Below are 25,972 nucleotides of genomic sequence, written 5' to 3'. Positions count from 1 at the left end.
CTCTGGTCGAATTCCAGTGCAAATCCTGTTACCAATTCACCGAATTGTAAACTAGCCTTGAACCGGACTAAATAGGAGTAAGTTTTGGTAGCAAAGCAGAGTAAGAATCGAGTACTGGAACAAAATTTGTTTAATTAAATTAGATTTAATCTAGCAAGGTCGCATTTGTTTTATTTGTTAGTTTTGCATAATATTTAAGCTAGCAGAAAATTTTATGATAGTGCATAAATCGCATAAATAATACAAAAACATGTAAGCAAAATAGCTCTCTTTTGCATATAGGACCATTTAACTAGTTCACTACAGTTGACAAAAAGAGTACATGTTTCAACAAATTTCTCGTTTCGTTTCGTGAACCACAGATAAACTGAACTTTTGATAGTGTCGTGCTTGTCACTTCTATCTTTAATCCTTTTCAGTTCCGGATTAACTTGGAACATTTCGAAAACATTTCTCCTCGTTTATTAACAAAATGGGGAGCACGTCGTTGCTGCATTCGCTTTCTTTTCCGGTATAGCAAACTACAGCAAACAGGTGCGAGTCTTCTGTTTTCTCAGGAGAATCGAGAATATTTTTGATTAAAAACATCCGAATCTGCGAAATTTTCGTGTTCGTCCTGTATCCGTTGTTACCACTGTTGAAGACGACTGCGCAAAAATGAATCAGAAGCAGTTTGAAGAAAAAAATGAGCACCGATGTTTGTATCTGCAACGCAATGTTCCTCATTACACTGTTTCATGAAGACTGCGAAAAGTCTGCGGCAGCTTGTGTTGTGCGGTGCGATATAACACGCCCCCCAAACAAGAAGAATAAGAAGTTACATCGTTGGTAATGATGGAAAATCTGGAATTCCGACATTAGTTGCGTCATTATTTTCGACGGCGGCTTTACACTATCATTAAAAGTGTCATTACTGCTCAGTAATGTCATTACTAACGTCTCGTGTAAGGGGCCCTTATAGGTTACCTTATCAGATCTACCATAGTTTGCAGATGAAACTTGGGATGGCAGGTTGCTAGCGGATTGACAAAGTACCAGATCATGCTGTGTGGGGTGCTGTCCCGGTTAACAATGAGGCGAACGAGATATTTGCAGATACGTCATTTAGTAGGACAACTGTCAGTTTGCTGGTTGAGTTTAATTTGGTTTTTTTAAATTTAAAAATCATAAAAGAATAATTAAGGTTTAAGAATGATATGAGTGTACTCGTAAGGACACTCGCTACCAATACATATGAAAAACTGGCACAATTTTTCCAAATTAAAGATCCCTATTGGTTGTACGTATATAATTATTATTGAAACAGTTTATTGCATTTTGCAAACGTAATTTATTGTTATTGGTTTATTAAAAACTATTGTTCAAAATAATATATTCTAAAAACATCAAAACACAATCCAAATGCTTGTAACATGCTACCGTTGTATAAAAAAACCTCACATTGAATTCAAACTTTTGACACTTTGCTTAATATAGTTTCGTTACCAACACACAGAAAAAAAATATTGGTAAAAGTAAGAGTGTTCCGCTCTTAGCAAAAAACAACTAACGCCTACTATCAGGTTGAAAGTAAAACTTAAATTAAATTAATCAACACTCAGAAAAAAGTAAACGTTATGCCTATTGATTTTACACATAGATTTTTGCAATTAACGGAGGCATATAGACACTATTTGCTGGCACATAAACCTAATGTGTGTATTTACAAGAAATATTAATCTTACATTCACATTCCATAACTATTAGGCACATAAAACCCCATTCTATAACAATATGCACATATAACTTATGTGTGTGCATACATAGTTTATACAGTTGACACATAGAAGGTATGTGTGCGCGTGATAACAATAGCATTTCTTCTTCATATGAATTTTAAGCGGTTTGAAGCAAATAGAATTAACGTTTGGATTTTTTTCAGTGAAGAATAATAATCAAAATTAAAGTTTTCCTTTTAAGCTTATGAAGAATAGTATTCAAAATAAAAGTTTTATTTTCAAACTAAGAGTATGCGTTGGTTCTTTTTTGCTAAGAGTGAAAAACTCTTATTTTTACCAACATTTTTTTTCTGTGTGAATGTCATCATGACAATCTTACAGCTTTAGCACCCAGTTAAGCTCAGCCGGAAATGAACCGGAATTCTGGCTGGTTCCAGTTCGTATTCCGACTTCAGTGGCTAATTAGAATCGGTTGTGTTACTGGAGCCAGAATACGAACTGGAACCAGCCAGAAATCCAGCTCATTTCCGGCTGAACCACAACTTTTTTTATCGCTACTCCCCCGGTACGTGAGTCTTCAAAAAAAAATTATTCAGTTAAAACATGTTACGTAACATCGGTGACTACGAAAGTAAACGAAGAGAGACAATTACGCAGTATTCAAATTTAACGGTAAAAATTTGTTGCCTTCCTTCAGCGGAGAAAGTTATGTCTTATGTGTAATATAACTTGTTTTAGTTTAGTGCTAGGGCGTTTAGTGACAACGGTTTGCCTTGCTCTCTTGGTTCGATCTCGACTATAGGTTCTTTCTCTCGATGCTGAATCATGGCAGCTAGCAACGGAATTATTCTTCAATGTGAAATTTACCCAGCAGTACCAGAATATAATATTCGCGCAATCAACGAAGAAAAGTTTCCGGAATTTGCGTCGGAGTCAGTCGAAACTTTTCATAGTTTCGATTGATACCGTTTCCGAGCTAGTGCTTTTTTAAAGATATTTTTCTGATGAGTCAGAATTTGTAATTCCGGACATATTCTCTTGTCTAGTGCGTAATTCTACTGGATCGTTGATCGACTTTTAACAATCGCACCGGGAGGTTGCTGGTCTAGCTCAGTGCCTTCAAGTTTTACGGTAAACTTAAAAATTGCTGGGTGACTTGGTTTCTTGCTTGAGCGCAAAAGAGTGGTTTCCTTTCTGCTAACAATGATTAGGTTTGTTCCAGTACACGGAAGTCAATCCCTGTTGCTCCGGAACAAAACATTCTTGCTCCTTTTCACTCCGATTTGCTACCAAAAGAAGGAAAAGAAAAGAAGATAATACAGGAACGATTTTCTCCCTGTTTTCTCCGGAATACTTCCAGTTTCTCCTGGTACTGGAACAAACCTATTGCTACCAGTGTTCTCTTGCGGCAACGTTGGTCCATCACAGAATCTCTTACGTTTGTGCGGTGCTGGTGTTTTCTGAAAAGAGGAAATAAATCACTATTACAGCAAGATGGTGAATAGTGGGACGCAATTCTTGAGCGTTTTTTCAAAAAGTCATATCTGCAATGCGTTACTCTCTTTGTTTACTTTCTCTTCTGTTAATAATTCGGTCACTTTAACATTTATCCCTCAAGTCTGGTCATAATATGCTACTTAAAACCACCGTCTTTCGATCTGTACTGTAAAATAAGTGAAAAGCGTTATAGTGACACCGTAAAAATCGAAAGAGAAAGTAAACAAAGAGAGTAACTCATTGCAGATGTCTTTTTGAAAAAATTCTCATGCGTCAAAATATTCGTAAACAGGCATGTGTCATGAATGCCACCTGTATATTAACCACAATCATAGTACACTCAAAAAAGTAAACGTTATGCCTATTGGTTTATAGATTTTTGCACTATTGCGAAAGCATACGTTTACGACACTATTTACTGGCACATAAACCTAATGTGTGTATTTACAATAAATATTAATCTTACATTCACATTTCATAATTATTAGGCACATAAAACCCCATTCTATAACAATATGCACATATAACTTATGTGTGTGCATACATAGTTTATACAATTGACACATAGAAGGTATGTGTGCGCTCGATAACAATAGCATTTCTTCTTCATATGAATTTTAAGCGGTTTGAAGCAAATAGAATTAACGTTTCGATTTTTTAGTGTACCTTTGTGCAGAGAATATTGTAACAACATAACGATAAAGTCAAAGTAACACCTTTCCGATCCGCTTTGGCAACGGTTCAGTACCGTGCACGAATGCCAATATTATTTTACACGCTTCAAATGTGAGCACACTTGTCCGGGACGGTGCCGTGCCGGACAAGTGTGAATGCTCGCTTTTGATTTGTATGAAAGAATATTGGTGTCCGTGCACGGAACTGAAACGGATCGGATAAGTGTAAATAGTGCTTAATGCTATAAATTGAACCCTTCCATAATAAAACTGAAATACCTGCGTCAGATTGTTTAATTGATTGTACATTTCCAAAGGTAATCAGCATTGTGGGGCAATGTAGTTCAGCCGCCATGGTCATCGGGATAGAACCAAAGCAGATCGAACATTGGCTCCTCATGTTGCATATCATGCGATCCGTCTAGCTCTCGAATCTGATTCAGGGACTAAGACGGCTATGTGAAACCAGTAGATTTGGCCATCACCTAGTGCCGGTCGCGTGGAAATTTTCCAAACCTTGAGATAGGAATACCTGTAACTACAATCTCTCGGGACTCGTGGTTCCTAGGGCTGTGATTCCCGTACGATATTGTAACCGCTGGTTACAATATTGATTGTTGGCTTTGCCAAAATGAAAAAAAAATACTCTAGAGTTGCTCAATTAGTTCCACCAATCCATCCTAAGTCCTACCCTAGCTATACAGTACTGTCAACTGTGTGGGTGGTAGTCCTCCAAGTCTGACGTTTACGTCTGGGACGGAGGAGTCACTCCTGCAGGAACACTCTCAGTAGGGTACTCAATCACAACGGTGTGATCAAGTAATGTCGCGCAACATGTCATTCATCGCTGTTGCAGTCATGGGAAGGGCTGCCAAAAGTGGACAAGGTAAATGTCAGATCGGATGACATCGCGAAAATTTAGGTTTACTCGGTATCATCCGGCCTTAGCCACACTCAGCTACCGCCAAGAACATTCTTTCTGCTCCCAACGCCCGAAGAAATCAGAAGTGCGCGCGGTTTTACTGAAATTAATGTAAAGTCTTTTTGTATTTTTGTTAAGTGGTGTCAAATGTTCTTATGATGTTTTTGTTGTAGATCAGATTAGCAGATTAAAAATGAGGCGAATATACATAGTGATAATTAAATCGGGTCAAGTGAATTAAAAGGTGTTAGTACGGTTAGTTGTCATAAAATTATTAAAATGTATTATCTTAGGGCTAATCGCTAAAATTAAATATATTGTTAAACAGTGTTCCCAATACGAAAAGCATGACATGGAAAGCACGGAACATACAATTTAAAAAAGAGTCAAAAAGGTAAAATTCTAAAATGAAACGGGTAAAACGTTGGTGTAGGTTCAGGTTGTAAAAACACGTGACACATACGCTAATTTCTACTGGGCAGGTCCCCAGTGGACCTTTTTGTTTCCGGCTTCGGACTTCGTCCGAAGAATATTTTCACAGGAGAGATTCCTCGACCGCCTACTACGCAGCGGACAGATCACGATCGGGAGTACCGTGAGTCCCTGCAACCAGAACCGAAGGTTGGACGTGCTAGACAATCCGTCACCATATTGTCGTCAGCATCTTCAACAAGGATCGGTAACCAGTTCGTTTCCGGTCAATACCACAACCACGATAATCGACACCCCGGAAGGATCGAAGCGTCCACTATAAGCGGTCACAGATCCGCCATTGCTGTTCTCGTCGGCTATACGCTATGCCGCCATCGCACACCCTACACCAACAAATAAAATCCGCAAGTAGAAATAAGATAATGTGACGTCACTTAGATTTAAGGAAATGTGTTAGGGTAAAATAAATTGTACATATAATTAAGAATTGAGCTTCGTTCAAGATTAACATTGTCCGTATATTTACACCACAATTTGATTCGAGCTCCGGACTCGAAAGGAGTCGTCAGCCCTCGTCTTCAGGTGTTCTATTTGAAAGAAGGTTCAAGGTTTCGCTGGTGTGATCTGTTATGTATAGCGCGTACCTTTTGGGTCTTCACCTTGGTTGCCTGCAGCAATGAATGGTCCGTTTTCCCATAGTTCCCAACGTGAATGAGTCCCGTGGTGAGTATGTGTACGCACAAAACGAGTGCCAGCATAATTCCCCTCCAACCACCCCCTGAGCTAGTCTGGAGGTTACAATATTGAATCGTTAGTGCCACCATTTCACCAGAATAATAGTTCCGATCAACATAGTCATCAATTGACAGCTATTTGGCATCCATCCTAAAAAATATGATCGTGAAACTAGCTGTGCACAAACTTACGAAACATTTTACCTGTTTTGATGTCGCGAACTGACTTTTTGCGACTGCACAGAAATAATGAAAAAACTTATCTCGCAAACGCATGAAGCGCTTCAAATGACTGTCATTCGAGCCAGCCCAAACACTGGAAACAGATGAAACACGAATGATCAACTACACTGAACAAAAATCGTTGCAAATTAGCGTATGATTTGTCATATGAACCACAAGAAAACCTAACGATTACATTTTCGAAGAGTAATCATCCGAATAACAAGTTAATGCCAAATCGAATGATTTGATGTTTATATCGGAGTGAACACTCATCCGATTTTCGAAGGATGAATACAGCTTCAAATGTATTGCTTGCATTCAGCAATAGAAAGCTATGACGTTTATGATGATCATTCCAAATGTCAACAGATCATCATTCCCATTACATCTGTTTTCAGTCTGAGGGCTGACTCAAATGACAGACATTTGATACATTACGCCATTTTGTATATCCTCGCATTCAATCAAGATGGAATTGCGCATTATCGACCAAAATTTCAACCATTTATTAAAAATTGCGAACCAACTAGAGCTACCAGTGCGAATTGTATTTGCAATAAGTGGTAAGTAAATATAAATAAAGCATATGAACATGAGCATGTTTTATTGAAACGAATTCCATTTATTCAGATAACAATATACCAGCGGAAAAGTTTTTCTGCATGACGGCACAAGAATGGTCCGACCTCCTACAAGGAGTTGATGGTGAATTCATTTGCAGTCGTATTGCTGATTGGAAAAATAATTCGGTAAGTTTAATATAACATTATTTATAGACGCAAAATTGGTCCTTTGAGGATTTTTTGGATTATTCATTTAGTTCTCCGGTAATAGCTTTTCCTCCTCCATGTGTGTTACTTCCGATTGTTTTAACATTTGAGTGAATGATTGTGCAGAAAATGCTTGTGAAAACGTTACGTTTAACGAGATTTCTTTTCTTAAATTTTCATAGGGATTGTCTTCGCCATTCATTCCGCAAATGGACAAATGCAGCTTTTTGGTGTATGATGACCAACAATCTCCAGACGTAAGTTTAGTAGTATTGACAGAAACTGAGTAAGCATCCTTGAACCTTAAACGTAATTATACGTCATTTTTTTCGCAGGATTTGCATAGCACCGGTCGAGCTGGTTCGACTAAAGACCAACCAACAGATCTTCCGAAGGATGCAAGTACAAATTTTGTTGACCCTGAGTCGGATTTGGTAATAAAAAATAATATTAATTTGTTGATACTAGATCTAGTATCATACCCCAAGTACCGATCACTGGTGTGCGCGACTGCAAATATATCATAAATAATAACTGTTATACTTTTCTTCCTCAGAATGAACAGTCATTGCACTGCCAGGAAGACTCTTTGGAAGAATCAGCTAATGTCTTGGGAAATGCTCGGAGAACCGTTTTTCGAGATCTGAGCAATACAGATTTACCAAAACAACGCACTCCACAACGAACTTCAACATCTATGGATTTGATTAACACAGAGAATAATGCATCTTCCGATTTCGGTGAATCATCATCGTCATCATCAGATACCGCTGAGTCGTCTGGACAGGTAATCTCTTTCGTTACGGTATATTTTATATGTTAGAAGAATGCTACGAAAATAATATCTCCCTCATAAACATTATGTCGCTTTTCATTGAAATACATTGGAAGACTGCCTTTCTCGAAAGTAATAAAGCAGTTCAAACCCCGTCCGGTGTTTTCGACGAAAAACGAAATTATATTTATTTGGAAGAAATTGAAAATGTGTGCTGTTTTACCTATGCTCTGATACTGCATCGGATTTTAGCCCCAACTACTGTCAGCTCATACCTTTTGATAGCGGGTGGGGTTAGAATTAGTGTCGCCACAAGCAAAAATCATATTAATCTCACAAATTTGCTGTGTTGAAAAAATCAATAGTTTTTAAAAATATGCTCTATATCATCGCTTAGACAATGATAAGAGCACACAAGTATATTCAAAAATCTGCGAGTCCTGTTCTAAGTAAGATTTATCGTGTGAATTAACCTTCTTCAATGGAATAGAACACCAACGGCACGTTCCGTCAGGATAAGTTGAATGCATTTCTCGTACGCGCATTCATATGTTTCGAACGTCCACACCAAGGAGCTTTTATTCTCAGGTGATACGATTATCTAAAACACCGATCAGTCATGCTGGTTTTAAAAGCGACCGCAAACAACATTGTTTACTAGTTACTAGTGATGAAACATTCGTCTCGGATTGCTTGGATTTCAGTTTGCACACAGAGTTTTTTTGCTGTCATTTTTCACCCTCGCAGTTGCACGCTTACCTCACTTCTTACCTACACTGAACAAAAATCGTTGCAAATTAGCGTATGATTTGTCATATGAACCACAAGAAAACCTAACGATTACATTTTCGAAGAGTAATCATCCGAATAACAAGTTAATGCCAAATCGAATGATTTGATGTTTATATCGGAGTGAACACTCATCCGATTTTCGAAGGATGAATACAGCTTCAAATGTATTGCTTGCATTCAGCAATAGAAAGCTATGACGTTTATGATGATCATTCCAAATGTCAACAGATCATCATTCCCATTACATCTGTTTTCAGTCTGAGGGCTGACTCAAATGACAGACATTTGATACATTACGCCATTTTGTATATCCTCGCATTCAATCAAGATGGAATTGCGCATTATCGACCAAAATTTCAACCATTTATTAAAAATTGCGAACCAACTAGAGCTACCAGTGCGAATTGTATTTGCAATAAGTGGTAAGTAAATATAAATAAAGCATATGAACATGAGCATGTTTTATTGAAACGAATTCCATTTATTCAGATAACAATATACCAGCGGAAAAGTTTTTCTGCATGACGGCACAAGAATGGTCCGACCTCCTACAAGGAGTTGATGGTGAATTCATTTGCAGTCGTATTGCTGATTGGAAAAATAATTCGGTAAGTTTAATATAACATTATTTATAGACGCAAAATTGGTCCTTTGAGGATTTTTTGGATTATTCATTTAGTTCTCCGGTAATAGCTTTTCCTCCTCCATGTGTGTTACTTCCGATTGTTTTAACATTTGAGTGAATGATTGTGCAGAAAATGCTTGTGAAAACGTTACGTTTAACGAGATTTCTTTTCTTAAATTTTCATAGGGATTGTCTTCGCCATTCATTCCGCAAATGGACAAATGCAGCTTTTTGGTGTATGATGACCAACAATCTCCAGACGTAAGTTTAGTAGTATTGACAGAAACTGAGTAAGCATCCTTGAACCTTAAACGTAATTATACGTCATTTTTTTCGCAGGATTTGCATAGCACCGGTCGAGCTGGTTCGACTAAAGACCAACCAACAGATCTTCCGAAGGATGCAAGTACAAATTTTGTTGACCCTGAGTCGGATTTGGTAATAAAAAATAATATTAATTTGTTGATACTAGATCTAGTATCATACCCCAAGTACCGATCACTGGTGTGCGCGACTGCAAATATATCATAAATAATAACTGTTATACTTTTCTTCCTCAGAATGAACAGTCATTGCACTGCCAGGAAGACTCTTTGGAAGAATCAGCTAATGTCTTGGGAAATGCTCGGAGAACCGTTTTTCGAGATCTGAGCAATACAGATTTACCAAAACAACGCACTCCACAACGAACTTCAACATCTATGGATTTGATTAACACAGAGAATAATGCATCTTCCGATTTCGGTGAATCATCATCGTCATCATCAGATACCGCTGAGTCGTCTGGACAGGTAATCTCTTTCGTTACGGTATATTTTATATGTTAGAAGAATGCTACGAAAATAATATCTCCCTCATAAACATTATGTCGCTTTTCATTGAAATACATTGGAAGACTGCCTTTCTCGAAAGTAATAAAGCAGTTCAAACCCCGTCCGGTGTTTTCGACGAAAAACGAAATTATATTTATTTGGAAGAAATTGAAAATGTGTGCTGTTTTACCTATGCTCTGATACTGCATCGGATTTTAGCCCCAACTACTGTCAGCTCATACCTTTTGATAGCGGGTGGGGTTAGAATTAGTGTCGCCACAAGCAAAAATCATATTAATCTCACAAATTTGCTGTGTTGAAAAAATCAATAGTTTTTAAAAATATGCTCTATATCATCGCTTAGACAATGATAAGAGCACACAAGTATATTCAAAAATCTGCGAGTCCTGTTCTAAGTAAGATTTATCGTGTGAATTAACCTTCTTCAATGGAATAGAACACCAACGGCACGTTCCGTCAGGATAAGTTGAATGCATTTCTCGTACGCGCATTCATATGTTTCGAACGTCCACACCAAGGAGCTTTTATTCTCAGGTGATACGATTATCTAAAACACCGATCAGTCATGCTGGTTTTAAAAGCGACCGCAAACAACATTGTTTACTAGTTACTAGTGATGAAACATTCGTCTCGGATTGCTTGGATTTCAGTTTGCACACAGAGTTTTTTTGCTGTCATTTTTCACCCTCGCAGTTGCACGCTTACCTCACTTCTTACCTAGTTACTGCCAAAGACGAATCACCTTAGAACTCTAAACACCTTGGTCCACACTTTCCATGGGGCAAACACTGTTGGCACGAATCAAAACTTGTCGAAAGTAAACAAAGTTCATTCCGTAGCGTCAAACTGATGCCCAAGGGGTGAAAAGTTCAACGGGGTGCTGGAGCGTTGCCAGAAAATTTTTATTTCCTAGATTAAATATTAGGAAACTTCCCAGTTAAGCTCAGCCGGAATGCTGGCTGGTTCTAATTCGTCTTGCGGCTTCATCCGAAGCCGTAATACGAATTAGAACCAACCAGAATTCCGGCTCATTTTCGGTTGAACTTTACTGGGTTCCGGTAACCATCCGATACCCTTTAGGAACCTCTGTTTAAGATGTACCAGCGAACCTGTGATCCACTCGTTTGCCCGGCTTACTCAAACATAGGGGCTATCCCTAGTTTAAGTCCGACTGAGCGGTAGCGAAGTCGGACAGCACGCGCAAAAGCGATGTGGCGTAGCCACATTGGGTAGTGAAATCAAAATGAAATTGGCAACGCTAGCAAAATGTAAACACAAATGAACACTCCGGATGAACCTATCGCCAATTGACATTTCGACGAGTTTTGATTCGTGCCAATAATATGGGCCCCTTTCCATGCCGTTGGTATTGTGTGCGCGAGTTTCACTGGAACAAGGCCGACATCGTGTAAAACGCATTTTACTTAGTAAGTGTTAATTTTACATTCGCAGGCCATTGATTTCTCGCGACATTCAGCAAAGGCAACAAGGAGCACCGGTAGAGCGGTTCGTGGTGGCACTTTAGGCCGATTTTTTACACCGAACAAGTTGAAAAATCTTTTAAGCGCCACGAAAGTTGGTTCAGCAATCATACAGAATGCCAATCGTGGCACGTTATCGAAAGATAGCAAAAAGGAACTCAGCGAAATCATTGCTCATCACCACATTAGCTGGTTAAACGATTGTGATGGACTGAATAAAAGTACTCTAACGAAAGTCGAGTTGCAAAATTACACAGAATGCATCATGCATTTATTTCCACGGGAAGTGCAGGATAAGGTAATTAATCATTTACACCCCCGAAGTATACTAGACTTGAGTTTCAATATATGAAGTTAGATCTTGATATCCATGAAAGTAATTAAGCTGTTCGCTCACGAGGCGGCAGGACACACGCCACAAAAAAATATTCACTATGGATTTTGTTCTACCTATTCCAACGATGTTGCTGTTGCCGCGTTGGTATAGGTACAACAAAATCCATAGTGAATATTTTTTGTGGCGTGTGTCCTGTCGCCTCGTGTGCGTACAGCTTTATATGTTCGAAACTCAGCGTGTCACATTACTTCTTACTGTATTTCTCGTTACCTATATACTAATCGGTTTGGTACATTTTCAGCTTATTTATTATATCCCATCTGCTCCTCCAGAGAGAAGAAATCCAGGTGGTTTGTTATATCAGACATATAGAAAATTGAAATACGCTGCAAGAAATCGAGAACAGAGAGAGTTACGTCACCAACAGAAACTACAAAAAGAAGTAGCCGTTGAAGTAGATCAGCGTTCATTACAGGCCTGTCGATGGCTGCAACTGAACCAACGGCCATGGGAATTGGTACTTAGCAACTGGATAATAAGTGCCGAATGTCGTTTGAAGGATTTGAAAACTCTTCGTTTCGATGCTGTGATTGCCAAATACGGACATTATTGCAATGATTTAGGATACCAACTCGTGAGTATTATACCAAAAAATTTATGTCATGTCGATATCATTTTTAAACGTTCTAGAGCAGCTTCTGAATTGTTTATGTGAAATATAATGTATACTGCCGTGATAGACATAACATTCCCACCTACATAGGAATTGCTTAGCAAATGAAACTGTTCTGAGAATCACGGCCTTATACCAAATCCATACTGCATAAATTTTATTTAATACGTTTACCTGTTTTCTTAAAGGTGGATGAAGATTATCGGATACTAGGATACACCGAAGGAATTCTTGGTTGGGAAGGAGTGATATCGTCAATGAAACCGTATTTTATACTTAAAGTCAAGGATGAATTTTCCATCGCAATTTTGCAGCACATGAATCGAGCCAACGTTACAAAAGGTAAACATTTTAATCTAATGCCGTTTTGTTTATCCCCGAAACAGAGTCAGTGTGGCCTGTTTCATATTTTTTAACAGCAGATGACCTCTCAGCTAAAATCACAACACAACAGCTTTCTTCAAAATATTTCTAACAATGAGACTGTTTACTTTCTTTTGTTAATTACTCGGTCACTAACATTTGCCCCACAACTCTGTATAATATGCTACTAAGAATCATCGTCCTTCGATCTGTACTGTGAAATTAGTAGAAAGTACTAGCCGCAAAAATGGAAAGAGAAAGTAAACAAAGATTTACTCAATGTTAAATGACGTTTTGAAAAAAAGCTTTTGAATATTAGGTTTGTTCCAGTACACGCTTATTGGTCCTCTTGCTCAGCAGCTCCTTTTTATTCCGGCCCAGTTAAGTTCAGCCGGAAAATAAGCCGGAATGCTGACTGGTTTCAATTCGTACACCGACTCCGAGGGATACAACCGATTCTAGTTAGAATCGGTTGTGTCACTGGAGCCGAGCTACTTTCTGTTTTTCCTGGTACTGGAACAAATTTCTTGTTACTGTAAAATTGTATTGGGCGATATTGTATCGATACATAATACTATACCGTTTATTCAAAACGTCATATCTAACAAATGTAAACAAACTGAGTTTATTATGCCAAATAAAAGCTAAGCATTGACTCTTTATCGTCCACAAATAATAGAGAAATATAATAACTCTTTACATGTTAATTTAATCTTAAATCAAAATGTCACATATACTATAACAAAGTTTTGCAAACATTATGTAGATGTGATGTTTTGCGTTGTGATGTTTTTCAAGTCGACTGTAGTTAGCATCTTTTTCCAATGCCAAACCTCATATCTACACTCTCGGTTGCAATACAGCACATGAAATATATCACAACTACAAACCCGTCTCTCAAAACGTCACAGTAAAATGTGCCATCTACAAATGGTGTTGCCAAGACCACATATGTAAAAGAGCATAATAGTGATCGGCCAAATGTAATAAAAATAGTTATCAATTATCTCCCTATTATCTTCGCGAAAAACATGTAATATGCTTATACGATCCTGCAATGAGTAATTGCAGAGGTGGTAGTACAATTAATAGCCTTCTGTGTGCTTAAATTGCTAAATAAATTTAAAAGTTGCAAGGAAATTTTTGCACGCGATTTTCTCCGTTTGACGTTTCTGTTAGATATGATGTAATGAAAAAACGCTCTAGAATATTGATATTTCAATACCATTTTTTGAAAACAGCAAAACTACCAAAACTAGTCAAATATATCAAATGGTCCTAAGTGCCAATGAGATAACCTCTATTGTTAACTTTTTCTTTCGATTATTACGGTGTTGTCATTTTACTGGTTAATATTGTTTCAGTATATATTGGAGGACTTTGATTTCGACTAGCAAGTAAACATCATTGCATTGTCTCTTTATTGTCTGCAAATAAAAGAAAAAATATTAATTCTCTACAGATTCATTTAATCTTAAATCAAAATGATACGGAGGTTTTGCAATAGTTTTGTACAAGTATCTTTTTCAAAAATAAAATATCTACACTGCAAAAAGACATAGGACAAATTATCCTCAAGCCTGATTGTCAAAACTGCATAATAAAATGCTAATGTAAATGAGTTAAGTACAAAAATAACGGTGAATATAAGGAGATCGTTAGTAAATTTAAGAGCTTTCGTTGATTCTTTTTTCAGAGTATTAATTTTTGATCTGAGAGTCACAATGCAATGTTCTATTACATTCACTACTTTTGTTAATAGACGAATTTCGCGCTAAATCGTATTCAAAGTTGGCAGCACCCCCTCAGATTTTAATGAAATTTTCTGTACACGAAGACCTTGTCATAAAAAGCCACTTTTCGTACTTTGTTTTTCCAAAAATGATCTAGACTGTCTTTTGAAAAGGTTCAAATTTTTTACCAATATTTTTCAAATGACTAGTCTAAAAATGACAAATCCTACAAAAAAATGTTGTAGGAGTGATTTTCACAACATTAGTCAAATTTTTGAATAAAAATATTGAAAAATTTTTTCATCGACTCCTATACTGAAAAAAAAAACGTTTTAAAAAATTTAAAGTCGATTTGCAAAAAACCCCATCTTTGATTTGGATGAAATTTTGTTCCAAGATAGGTAATTATGTTCCCTACCTACCGTCAAAAATTCAAGTTGGGCATTGTTGCTTGTTGGGGTTGTTGCTCTCGGAGCGCAGACGATAGCAGTAGGTGACAGATAAATTTAAATTATGAAGTTCGCTGTGTACTACTTTGCACACCACAACTGGAGAGTTACGGCACTCAGTCTCAGTGCTAGTCAGCATGCCGTTGCGATGAATCTAGTACCGCGTTGCTTTTTGCGGCACTAGAGTTTTAAAACTGACAAAAAACAAATCGACGGTTCACAAATTTGGAAAGCCGATTGTTTTGAACTTCGTGGAACACCTTGAAACTCGGTGTATTTACACCGGCACACTCTCTTGCTCATTTCGATTTATTTAGGTACTCGTTCCGCATAAAAGATTAAAATTTGTGCGTACCGAAAATGTTGAGCCCTAGTTAGCTCGACCCATATCGTAACCCTACCCATTGCGGCCATACACAAATGACGTAGCTTTTTTTCGGCTAATTTCGACCCCTCCCTCCCCCTCGTAACATTTTGTCACAATATCCCCCCTCGTCACAAATTTGCTACACCCCTCTACCCCCTAAAGTGCTACGTCATTTATACATGGCCCCTGGCACGGTACTGGCTATTGTTTAAAACGGTATGCATTGATCGAAATGGTAAAGCGAAAATCGAAGCGCGACAAATATTCGCTAGTTTTAAGTCATTTAAACAAAACGAAAGAAATATATTGTAATTTAACTTGAAGTTGAACCTTATCGACTCAACAAAAGTAGGTTTCAAAGCAATTGTTTAAATACGCAATAATTTTTTTTTTAAATGAATTCATATTATATGCATGGTTTCGCCCTGTCTAAGTAGTTCTTTTTAGCTTTCATATATGTGTGGAAAAACTGTACATACTTTTAATATGATGACACACAATGTAAAATGTTTGAAGTATTCGTAAAATATAACGCTGTTTTTTTTCCATTTCATATAGATTAATCCACGTTTATATCCAAACACATAAAATATGTGCACGTTTCGTTGGCATCAAATGACTCAATTGATGTTTGACAACCCGGTCGTCAACGACTACTCGACAAAATGAATACTTTGTCCGACCATATCCGTGAAGAGAGTAAACGTGCGATAATTCGATTATTGTATTGATTTTGTGGGCTGTTTTCGGCAAATTTAAGACTAAGAGAAACGAAAGCAATGAAATTGAAAGATAGGTATTCTAGAGCGAATCAGTTATAAACATAACACGGAAAACTAGGACTAGGCTGGCTCATATGGCCATGATCGAAAGGAAATGTAAAGAATCGATTGGCTTCTGCTGGTAGAAGTTGGGCTTTCAACCCAAGTTTAACACATGGTCGTTGATAGAACATAACTCATCATGTTTTACCGCCGACGCCGCGAATTATATTGCACACTACATTTTCAATGTTGCCGTGGTCGTGTCCTGCACACAACTCTTAAATTTTTAGTTGGACCTCCACTAGTTGGACCGTTGTTCAACTAAAAAGCATCTGAACGTCAAAATCTCATGTCAAATTGACTTTGACAATCTATCTAACAATCTTTTACACTACTAATGCCTTCTTTGGAGAGTTTTTGACATTTGTCAGTCGGTCCAACTAGCGAATTAAATTCGTTAGTTGGACATAGGCTGTGGCCCAACCAACGAATCACGACTGTACTTGGAAGGCATAGCATACTTGGAATACTTGGAAGACTTTGCATACTTGTAATATTTGGAATACTTGGAATACTGGCAACTAGCAGTTGGAAAATTGGATTCTTTGATGATTAGGACAAGGAAAAGTTTTTTCAAATAACTTTTTCCTTGAAAGTGCCCATCTTGAATTTTTGACGGTAGGGAACGTAATTACCTATCTTGGAACAAAATTTCATCCAAATCAAAGATGGTTTTTTTGTAAATTAACCTTAAATTTTTAAAATTGTTTTTTTTTTCAGTGTAGGAGTCGTTGAAAAATTGTTTCAATATTTTTATTCAAAAATTTAATTAATTTTGTGAAAATCACTCATACAACATTTTTTGTAGGATTTGTCATTTTTAGTCTAAAGCCATTTGAAAAAAATTGGTAAAAAAAGTTTGACCCTTTTTAAAAGACAGTTTAGATTATTTTTGGAAAAACAAAGTATGCAAAGTGGCTTTTTGTAACAAAGTTCTCATGTACAGAAGGTTTCATTAAAATCTGAGAGGGTGCTGCCAAAATTTGTTCGAGTTGGCGCGAAATTCGTAAATACTCCCTAGTATTGATAGAAATATTGATCGTGTAAGGCCCGTTTATAAAGTCTCTATATTCTGGCCATGGATACCAGGTGCACAGATCAATCTGTGTTTCACAGATTTTCAATATGCTGCACAGATTTCCATAGTTTTCTGTTTAAATGCAAAGATTACCAGTTTTCTGTTATAATACACAGACTAGCAGATCTCTCAATTTTCGACCGCGCACTTAATTTTTGCCTCGAGCGAAAACTTAAAAAAAGGTCACCACTTTTTGTTTTGAGACAAACTTGTACGTACTCCATAACACAGATTTTTACATAGGCTGCGCACAGATTTCACAAAATATTACCTGGCAACCCTGATTCTGGCTCCGAATTATCGATATTATATCCCAGTAAAGTTCACCCGGAAATGAACTGGAATTATGGCTAGTTCTAGTTAGTATTCCGGCTCCAGTGACACAACCGAACTAGAATCGGTTGTGTCACTGGAGGCGGAATGCGAACTGGAACCAGCCAGCATTCCGGTTCATTTTTCGTCTGAACTTAACTGGGATGTATCGATACAATATCGCCCAATACTACACAGTAAATCATTCATTTTGTTTAGACCATTTAGAATAGTTGATCCGCGAGTCATTTGAATAGAAGTTTTCTAAAAAAACCAACGAATTGAATCAACCACCACTACGAAATATTTTCTCCAAAACAAATTTCTAGACGCCACCGAAAGCATTATATTGTATCTGCCAGAAAAGCTTTATTGTTTTCTCGGTGATGGTTAACTAGTTAAACAGATGCATTTTTTTAATGAATGTTAATTATTTTATTATTTCAGATACGCTAATTTGTTGTACGTTGATGCTATTGAACTGCTGCGTCCAGCCTTGCAAAGTGTCTAAAACTTTCAAACCATCGATTCTAACAGCACAGGAAGATGTGTTTGTTTTTGCGAACGATTTAGAATCTGCCAAAAGATCGATTAGTGAATTACTTGACACCTACGCTGCCAAGAACATTCCAACACATCCTAAGGTGGTTGTTATTGGAACAGACTACACTGCGTTGAGCGGAGATTTTTACATCATTTTCAAAGACATCGTCTATCAGTTCAATTCACTTGCTCGTGCTATTGATGTAATAATTAAACTGTGCAACGTATTCAAGCTTCCATACTCGAAAATTACGAAGCTAGTGTGGTACGTAATCGAAGAAACTCTCTACAATATTTCAAGACCCGCAAAATATAAAGGTATTGAAGATCTGAAGAAACTCTGCGATGCAGCGTTGTGACCAGTTCAAATGTTTCGTTGAGGGTTGTGATGAATATGCTGAAGATACCACTGTTTACATTACACACATTAAAGCACATAACTTAAGCAAACCACTAAAACTACGTTGTACATACCAAGACTGTACTCAGAAAATGTCCAATTTATATAAGTTCCATCGTCACATCATAACTCACGTTCGTTCAGTAGATACACACTCTAACACTGAAATCAACTATAATCGATCAGTAGATAATATCGCAAAGCATAAAAGGACGACGCCATTGGTATTGAAAAAAAATGAGAAAATGAAATTCTTTATTTAATCACGCATTTTATTTGTTTTAGGCGAACTCCATCGAAGAATCTACTGATTGCGAGCCTTCAACTGGTGGTAGAGATCAGAGTTACATATGTGAATCATTACTTGCCATTGATCGTTTGGCGGTAAACTTTTCACTTGATTTACATCGAAAACGTAATTTGACCCGTAAGGATGTCGTGGATATACAGAATGCCGTTACAACTATAAATAGTTATCTCCAAAATATAATCAAAACATCAACGCCACTTTTTGCATCGGTAGACCCAGACCAAACATTTCTATACGAAACTTTCGTGAACAAGATATCGACCCTGTTTGATTTCATAGGAACTGAGCATAAACTGTTTAGGTACCTTGAACAGGCCGATTTGTTTAAAATACCTCAAGTATATACAATACACAATAATAAAATCAATTTAGCTGTTGATTTAGAATTAGAAAGCTTGGGAAACCAATCACATTTGGTTCTTATGGATTTGGAATTTCAAATCAGAAAGTATTTTGAAAACGGTCAGGTTTACGAGAAAACAATTAGAAATATGCGACTACTAACGACAAGTGTGAAAAATAGTAATTTTATTAACGGTTCGGTTTATAGAAAAGTGCAAGAAAAAGATCCGGGAAGGCTTCTGATACCACTATTTTTGTACGGAGATGAGTTCGAGGTCAACGATCCGCTCAGTTCTCATAACAAGAGGCATTCGTTGTTCGCTATGTATTACAGTTTCCCGACGATACCGGAACGCTACGCAGCTAAGCTTTCAAACATTTTTGTCGCTGGTGTGATAAGGAAAATTGATTTTTCGGGTCATGATATTGATATGTTTATGATATATATAATAGATAAGATGAAAGCGATAGAACAGAATGGAATTCTTATTACCACAGGGAATACAAATGTTAAAGTACATTTCGCATTAATGTTAATACAAGGAGATAACCTAGGAATTCACCAAATGTTAAAATTTTCAGGTTCATTTTCTGCTAATTTTTATTGCAGGTTTTGCAAAAGAAGCAAAGACCAACTCAGTAAAGATCTTATAGAGTACGAAACATATTTAAGGAATAAAGATAATTATCATACCGACGTGCAATTAAAGCAATCAGACTCCGGATTAACAGGATATTCATTGTTCAATACATTGCCGTCTTATAGCGTTGTTGAAAATTTATATTGCGACAGTATGCATGATTTATATAGCTCCGGAGTGTGTATGTATGGTTTCACAGAAATAATTAGCTATATCGTTCACGAGAGGAAGTTTTGTACGATCAGTCAGATGAATATGCGCAGAAAAGAACTTAACAATTTCAAGTTTGAGGAAGGTTTATCACGAATGCCAGATTTAGAAGATAACAGACGAATTAAATCGATAACACTAAGAATGACAGCTAGTGAAATGGCTGCCTTCAGCAACTTCTTTTCATTCATATGCGGACCCTTTGTTCCTTTGCAAGATCCAGTATGGCATTATACTACCACTTTGATGAAACTTATAGATACAATAAACCTGCCAGCTTTTTCAGAAAAAGATTTGGAATTATTGAATTGTCTTGTTAGCGAGCATCATCGTTTATACCAACATTTGTTTAAAAAAAGTTTGAAACCTAAACATCATTTTCTAAACCATTACGCTAGCGTTATTAGAAGTAGCGGACCAATAAAAAAAATGTGCTGTATAAGACACGAAGCCCGTCATCGCGACTTCAAGGAATATTTCAATGTAACATCTTCTCGAAAAAACGTTTGCCTTACAATGTGTATTAAAGCAAGTCTTTTCTTCTCCTATGATGTTATAAATGAAACATTTTTACAAACCAAGACCGATGGAAAATTTGTAGAAAGCGTATGGTGTACAAAACCGTATGCAACAACCAACTTGCTAAGTACAATCGAAATCGATGCTAACGAACTAGTGTTGTCATGTGACTCACTAACGTACAAAAATACAATCTACAAGACAGGTAGTTTTTTATCAGTTACTGTAGATACAACTGTAGAACTATATGAGATAATAGAATGCATTAATCATAGAAATACATGGTTCGTAGCCGCCCACCATTGGCGAGTTAAACATTATGATGAACATTATCAAGCTTACGCTGTAGATATAAAGCTTGACCTTAAGAGTATTTTAGATTTAAACATATTTGATGGTCCTCCATTTCTTCTAGAGCATATTGGAAATTCCATTTTTTTCAGAAGAAAATTATATATGTATAAGGATTTTATATAAATTAATGTATTTAAATAAATCACATTGAAAAATCTCAAAATATTGGTTTCACTTAGCCCTTTTGGTTATTACCTCGGGACGACAGAAATATAATGAACAAGCTCCTTGAATATTCGTCGATTGAACAGATTCATTTACTTAAAACGTACTACATGAGGTTGTCTTTTGAACAACTTTCAATCAACTTTTTGATGACATACACGCAAATTTGCAATGAAAGTAGTTCGTGTCGCTTATTAACTACATATACTAAATAATTGATTATCTATTCAAATCCCAAAATTCTGCTATTGAATAATGAATGAATATGTTTCAATCACAAACAATTTCTCCTTTGAATTCCAAAACGCTTACATTTAATTACCGTATGCGTACCATTTGAATCTTGCTTACACAGCCGAAATGAAGCTTGACAATAATCAAAATGGCAGTCATCCGAAATACAACTGCCTAACGTTAAGGGGCCGGGTCATATTAAATATCATTTGAATTCGTTCTTCGGTTTTGGCACAGTGTACTGTTAGTTGAGATGATAATAATAAGCACCATCGTTTACTTTTTTGGGTGCAAATAATTCATATGGCGTTATGTCTATCCTTCGAATATCACAGACTGTTCATTCCAATACAGACATGAAGTCATTCGATCTTGAATCCACCATTTTTTGGATGATTGCCATTCGAAATCGTCAACATTGAGTTTTTATGTCGTTCAAATGACAAATCATATGCTATATCGCAACAATTTTTGTTCAGTGTAGTATCGCCCTTTTCAAGAAAAAGCGTTGAACTTATTATGTGGGTTATTTTATGGTTGCGTGTAGAAATAATAAAAAATAAAATCAATTTTGTTTCAGTGTTCATATTGACAGTTCATAAAATTCAACCGCGTACCGCCGTATCATTCATTATCTTGGATTTTTGGCCATTACTTTTGTGTATACATTAATGGTGCTTCGCGTGCTTGCTGTATGGTTTATTTTTCGTAAATTGTTAATAAAATTGATATAATACACATCTACGAATTGTTCGGACGTGTGACGGTAAGTTCTTATGAAGTAATATCGCAATATGAGTATAATCTGGGAATAATCAAGAACGCGATTTGTTACCATGCGGTGAGGTTATGCATGTCACTCGAGCTCCTGGTGAGTCTGCGTAGCCTACAGGACAGTAACGGCCACCATACTCGAATAGTGCTAATCTAGAACATTGGTACACAGCTTTTGATGAAAATATGGTGGAAATATTGGTACGATCAGCATTAACCAAATCTCGTACGCTGACCGCCACATTTAAACCTGGCCTTGAAAACTGACTCGAGCAAGACGTCTTTCAGTTGATACTTTCTTGTACATGCGCATTGTAAAGCAACACTCAAAACCGCACAATCAAAACAAACCAGAGCTTTTTTTTAAATTACTGGCAAGTGTAATCGGATTTTTACCCTTTACGGAAGAGCAGTTGATTGAGACGCGCAGTTTAAAGTTGTTTTGAATTGCTCAATTGCTACATAGGACAAGGTCCGCTTATCACTACCTCGTCACTCAATTGACTCCTAATTGTATCGTGTTCAATAAGTTCAAAAAAAAAGATTTCTATCGCTAGGCCAGCGAAGTAAACGACGTTGCGCTTATGTTCTTTCCTATATTTCAGAACAGCTGTTGAGCGCGTCCACGTGATCTGGCACAACATCGTGTGCATGTGTAGCCGTACCATCCTGAACAGGTTGCTTCCACGGTTGGATACTTTAAAATCAGCAGCTTGTGCGGCAGCCATCAGACAAGTTTCGGTCTCACAACCGCCAGCAGCAATGAAGTACATTTTGGTCACCGGCGGTGTAATCAGTGGCGTCGGCAAGGGCGTCATTGCCAGCTCGTTCGGCACGCTGCTCCATGCCTGCGGAATCGGAGTCACTTCGATCAAGATCGATCCGTACATTAACATCGATGCAGGCACATTTTCTCCGTACGAACATGGTATGTTGGTGGTGGGGGTTTATTTTTAATTCTTTTTTTTCGATGGCAGATTGACGTCGTTTTTGTTGTATGAATTGTGTTATTTTAAACTATTTTTAATTATTTTTTTTTGTTCAGGGGAAGTGTACGTGCTCGATGATGGCGGCGAAGTGGATCTGGATTTGGGGAACTACGAGCGTTTTTTGGACATAACACTACACCGTGATAACAATATTACCACGGGCAAAATCTACAAAATGGTAATCGAAAAGGAGCGGGTTGGTGATTATCTTGGGAAAACTGTACAAGGTACCATTTTCATTTAAATTTTGCTATCAGATTTTATTCCTTAACGGTCTTTTTCAGTTGTCCCCCATATCACTGATGCGATTCAGGAATGGGTAGAACGTGTAGCCAAGAATCCCGTTAAAGGTAACATCACACCAGAGGTGTGCGTGGTGGAGCTTGGTGGCACCATCGGAGATATCGAAGGAATGCCGTTTGTCGAAGCTTTCCGACAGTTCCAGTTTAGGGTGAAGAGAGAAAATTTCTGCGTAGCTCACGTTTCGTTGGTTCCCTTGCCGAGGGCTACTGGTGAACCAAAGACCAAGCCAACTCAGGCCAGCGTACGGGAACTTCGCGGGTTGGGTCTCAGTCCGGATTTGATTGTGTGTCGATCGGAAAAGCCGATTGGGAATGAGGTGAAGGAAAAGATTAGTAATTTCTGTCATGTAGCTCCCGAGCAGGTTGTTTGCATCCATGATCTGTCCTCGATCTATCATGTCCCATTGTTGATGGAGGAAGCGGGTGTGATTGATTTTCTAAACGAAAGACTGCAGTTAAATTTACCGTCGCCACGGCCAGTGCGGTTTATGCAGAGTTGGAGGGATTTGGCGGAAGGAGTGGATAATGTGTACAAAAAGGTCAATATTGCCCTCGTGGGAAAGTACACAAAACTCGAAGATTCGTACGCGTCGGTATCGAAGTCGCTTCTGCATGCGTCACTATCCGTCGGTTATAAACTTAATTTAAAATTCATCGAAGCTTGCCATCTGGAAAGAGCGACCAAACTGGACTCACCCCAGCTATATTACGAAGCTTGGCAAGGTCTCACCAACAGTCAGTAAGTGATTCTAGTATCGGCACGAATCGTAATGTAAAACAATTTTAACTTGTCCTTTTACCCAGTGGTGTCATCGTGCCGGGCGGATTTGGTTCACGTGGTATCGAAGGGATGATTCGAGCCTGCCAGTGGACCAGAGAAAATAAGAAACCTTTTCTCGGAATTTGTCTTGGACTGCAGGTGGCGGTGATCGAATTCGCCAGAAATGTGCTGAGTTTGGAGGTGAGTGAATAATCCTGAATCATCTGTTGAAATTACGCTTCTTGTTTATTTTACAGAAAGCACATTCCACCGAAGTGGACCCCAATACCGAACACCCCTTGGTAATAGATATGCCAGAACATCACCCAGGACAGATGGGTGGAACAATGCGTTTGGGAAAGCGGACGACTATCTTCAAGAAAGACAACAGTATTGTCAGTAAGTAATACATTCGATCGGGTTAACATCAGAACAAATTCATCTAACTGATGGAGCTACCTTTCCCATTTCAGAACAACTGTACGGTAATGTAAGTCAAATCGAGGAACGGCATCGTCATCGCTACGAAGTAAATCCGGAATACATCGAGCAGTTGGAACAGAAAGGGCTTCATTTCGTGGGGCACGATTCGGAAGGAAATCGTATGGAAATCATGGAACTGGAAAATCATCCCTACTATGTTGCAACGCAGTTCCATCCGGAATACCTTTCGAGGCCACTGAAACCTTCCCCGCTATTCCTTGGACTCATTTTAGCCTCGGTTGATAGGCTGGAATCCTACCTGAAGCTTGGTAATAAGATTCCCAGTTCATCACACGTGACGAGTGAAAGCTCCAGCGATGACGACATTCTATTGAAGGTGAATAAGACGCGTAATAATGACAAAACGAGCCCTACGAAACTGCTGAATGGTTCAGCGAATCCGGTAGCCAATTGCAATGGCGATGTTAAGAAGAACTGAACCTATAGTAGCTAACGTTAGTGATGTAAGAAAGAATATTTCTGTTGTATGTCAAATACTTAATAGCAACTAAGCAATTTACATCGAATATCTACATCATCCTTTTTTTTTGACTTGCGTGATGCATTTTCCATGGTCGTCAGTGAAACAGAGATGGGTGAGAATTAACGGCTGCATTAAAAATGTCCGCTGCGGAAAGAGTGATATAGGAATTTTCTAAAATTCAAGTTTGATCAGTCGAATCACAGTGCTATATCTAACATTTAAAAACTAGGTTAGCAAAATAAAAAAGAAGATGGCAAGAGATACGATCTCTAGTGCTTCCCGCGGCATCGATCCTATAAGCCGAGCACCTTTCTGAATTGAACATTGACAAGTGATTCGCTATTTAAAAACATTTGTAAACGTTTTATCTAGAAAGTTGATCAACTTTAGTTATTCAAAAATACAATTTTAATTGATGGTAAAAATGTTAGCATTGTAAGACAAACAGGTAATAAATTGAGTACATTGTTGGAAGAGAGCATATGCCATGAATTTTTATTTACATTTCACATCGAATCAAATTTTCAGACGTTTCCGAGCCTTTGATCGTAGCAGATCGATTTTCACTGTAGTGTTCGGTCGGTGTATTCATTTCAGTGCTTGAACCGGCATTTGTTCGTTTTATTTGCCACCGTTCTGCTGGCGTCGGCATTAAATCCAGTACATTGTACTCACTGAAGCAAAACAAATAATCGTCGTTAGTAAAGATGAGGGTTTGACGTATCCAAACGAGCAGAAATCTGGCGTATTTCTATTGTGAATACGTCAAATTTCATGTTCGTTTGGATACGTCATGGCCTCTTGGCCACACTCTAACTCGGTCAATCCATTCGGAATTTGATTCGGAA

The 25,972-nt window shown here is 37.7% G+C and overlaps 3 protein-coding genes and 1 long non-coding RNA gene across 5 annotated transcripts; all 4 read left to right on the top strand.

Annotated features, from left to right (window-relative positions):
* Positions 1–4,825: 4,825 nt before the first annotated feature.
* LOC131679039 (uncharacterized) lies at positions 4,826–5,427 on the top strand. Its single transcript, XR_009303789.1, has 4 exons — positions 4,826–4,922; positions 4,985–5,066; positions 5,140–5,205; positions 5,294–5,427. It is a non-coding gene; the product is annotated as an uncharacterized LOC131679039 (long non-coding RNA).
* Positions 5,428–6,493: 1,066 nt separating this feature from the next.
* Positions 6,494–7,861, top strand: LOC131679038 (uncharacterized). Of its 2 annotated transcripts, XM_058959567.1 has the most exons (4): positions 6,494–6,765; positions 6,833–6,951; positions 7,155–7,229; positions 7,308–7,861. In XM_058959567.1, exons 1-4 carry the CDS (start codon positions 6,672–6,674, stop codon positions 7,497–7,499), a joined length of 480 nt encoding a protein of 159 aa, XP_058815550.1. In that variant the 5' UTR covers positions 6,494–6,671; the 3' UTR covers positions 7,500–7,861. The 2 variants fall into 2 exon arrangements, with proteins under 2 accessions (XP_058815550.1, XP_058815551.1); XM_058959568.1 differs by lacking the exon at positions 7,155–7,229 and having other exon boundaries at positions 7,529–7,861.
* Positions 7,862–8,523: 662 nt separating this feature from the next.
* LOC131679037 (uncharacterized) lies at positions 8,524–20,992 on the top strand. The gene is made up of 8 exons (XM_058959565.1): positions 8,524–8,961; positions 9,029–9,147; positions 9,725–9,955; positions 11,450–11,776; positions 12,117–12,449; positions 12,677–12,830; positions 18,062–18,781; positions 18,843–20,992. Exons 1-7 carry the CDS (start codon positions 8,868–8,870, stop codon positions 18,514–18,516), a joined length of 1,713 nt encoding a protein of 570 aa, XP_058815548.1. The 5' UTR covers positions 8,524–8,867; the 3' UTR covers positions 18,517–18,781; positions 18,843–20,992.
* A 971-nt stretch (positions 20,993–21,963) lies between these two features.
* LOC131679036 (CTP synthase) lies at positions 21,964–25,603 on the top strand. Its single transcript, XM_058959564.1, has 7 exons — positions 21,964–22,098; positions 22,712–23,034; positions 23,152–23,322; positions 23,380–24,136; positions 24,202–24,358; positions 24,415–24,556; positions 24,631–25,603. The coding sequence occupies exons 2-7, from the start codon at positions 22,758–22,760 to the stop codon at positions 25,077–25,079; spliced, it is 1,953 nt and encodes a 650-aa protein (XP_058815547.1). The 5' UTR covers positions 21,964–22,098; positions 22,712–22,757; the 3' UTR covers positions 25,080–25,603.
* The last annotated feature ends 369 nt before the right edge of the window (positions 25,604–25,972 follow it).

This window comes from Topomyia yanbarensis, chromosome 2, assembly GCF_030247195.1.
Source record: "Topomyia yanbarensis strain Yona2022 chromosome 2, ASM3024719v1, whole genome shotgun sequence".
In the NCBI taxonomy this organism is placed as follows: Eukaryota; Metazoa; Arthropoda; class Insecta; order Diptera; family Culicidae; genus Topomyia; species Topomyia yanbarensis.
The sequence above is the reverse complement of the archived record's forward strand: the minus strand, read 5'-3'. Positions and strand labels throughout refer to the sequence as shown.

Bases quoted from the DNA above. Each gene is read 5' to 3' on its own strand.
- LOC131679036 (XM_058959564.1), top strand. From the start codon at position 22,758: ATGTGTAGCCGTACCATCCTGAACAGGTTGCTTCCACGGTTGGATACT. The intron at 23,035-23,151 runs GTATGTTGGTGG...TTTTTTGTTCAG, and splicing joins ATTTTCTCCGTACGAACATG to GGGAAGTGTACGTGCTCGAT. The intron at 24,137-24,201 runs GTAAGTGATTCT...CCTTTTACCCAG, and splicing joins CAAGGTCTCACCAACAGTCA to TGGTGTCATCGTGCCGGGCG.
- LOC131679038 (XM_058959568.1), top strand. From the start codon at position 6,672: ATGGAATTGCGCATTATCGACCAAAATTTCAACCATTTATTAAAAATT. The intron at 6,766-6,832 runs GTAAGTAAATAT...CCATTTATTCAG, and splicing joins AATTGTATTTGCAATAAGTG to ATAACAATATACCAGCGGAA. The intron at 6,952-7,528 runs GTAAGTTTAATA...TTTCTTCCTCAG, and splicing joins CTGATTGGAAAAATAATTCG to AATGAACAGTCATTGCACTG.
- LOC131679037 (XM_058959565.1), top strand. From the start codon at position 8,868: ATGGAATTGCGCATTATCGACCAAAATTTCAACCATTTATTAAAAATT. The intron at 8,962-9,028 runs GTAAGTAAATAT...CCATTTATTCAG, and splicing joins AATTGTATTTGCAATAAGTG to ATAACAATATACCAGCGGAA. The intron at 12,831-18,061 runs GTAAACATTTTA...TTATTATTTCAG, and splicing joins TCGAGCCAACGTTACAAAAG to ATACGCTAATTTGTTGTACG.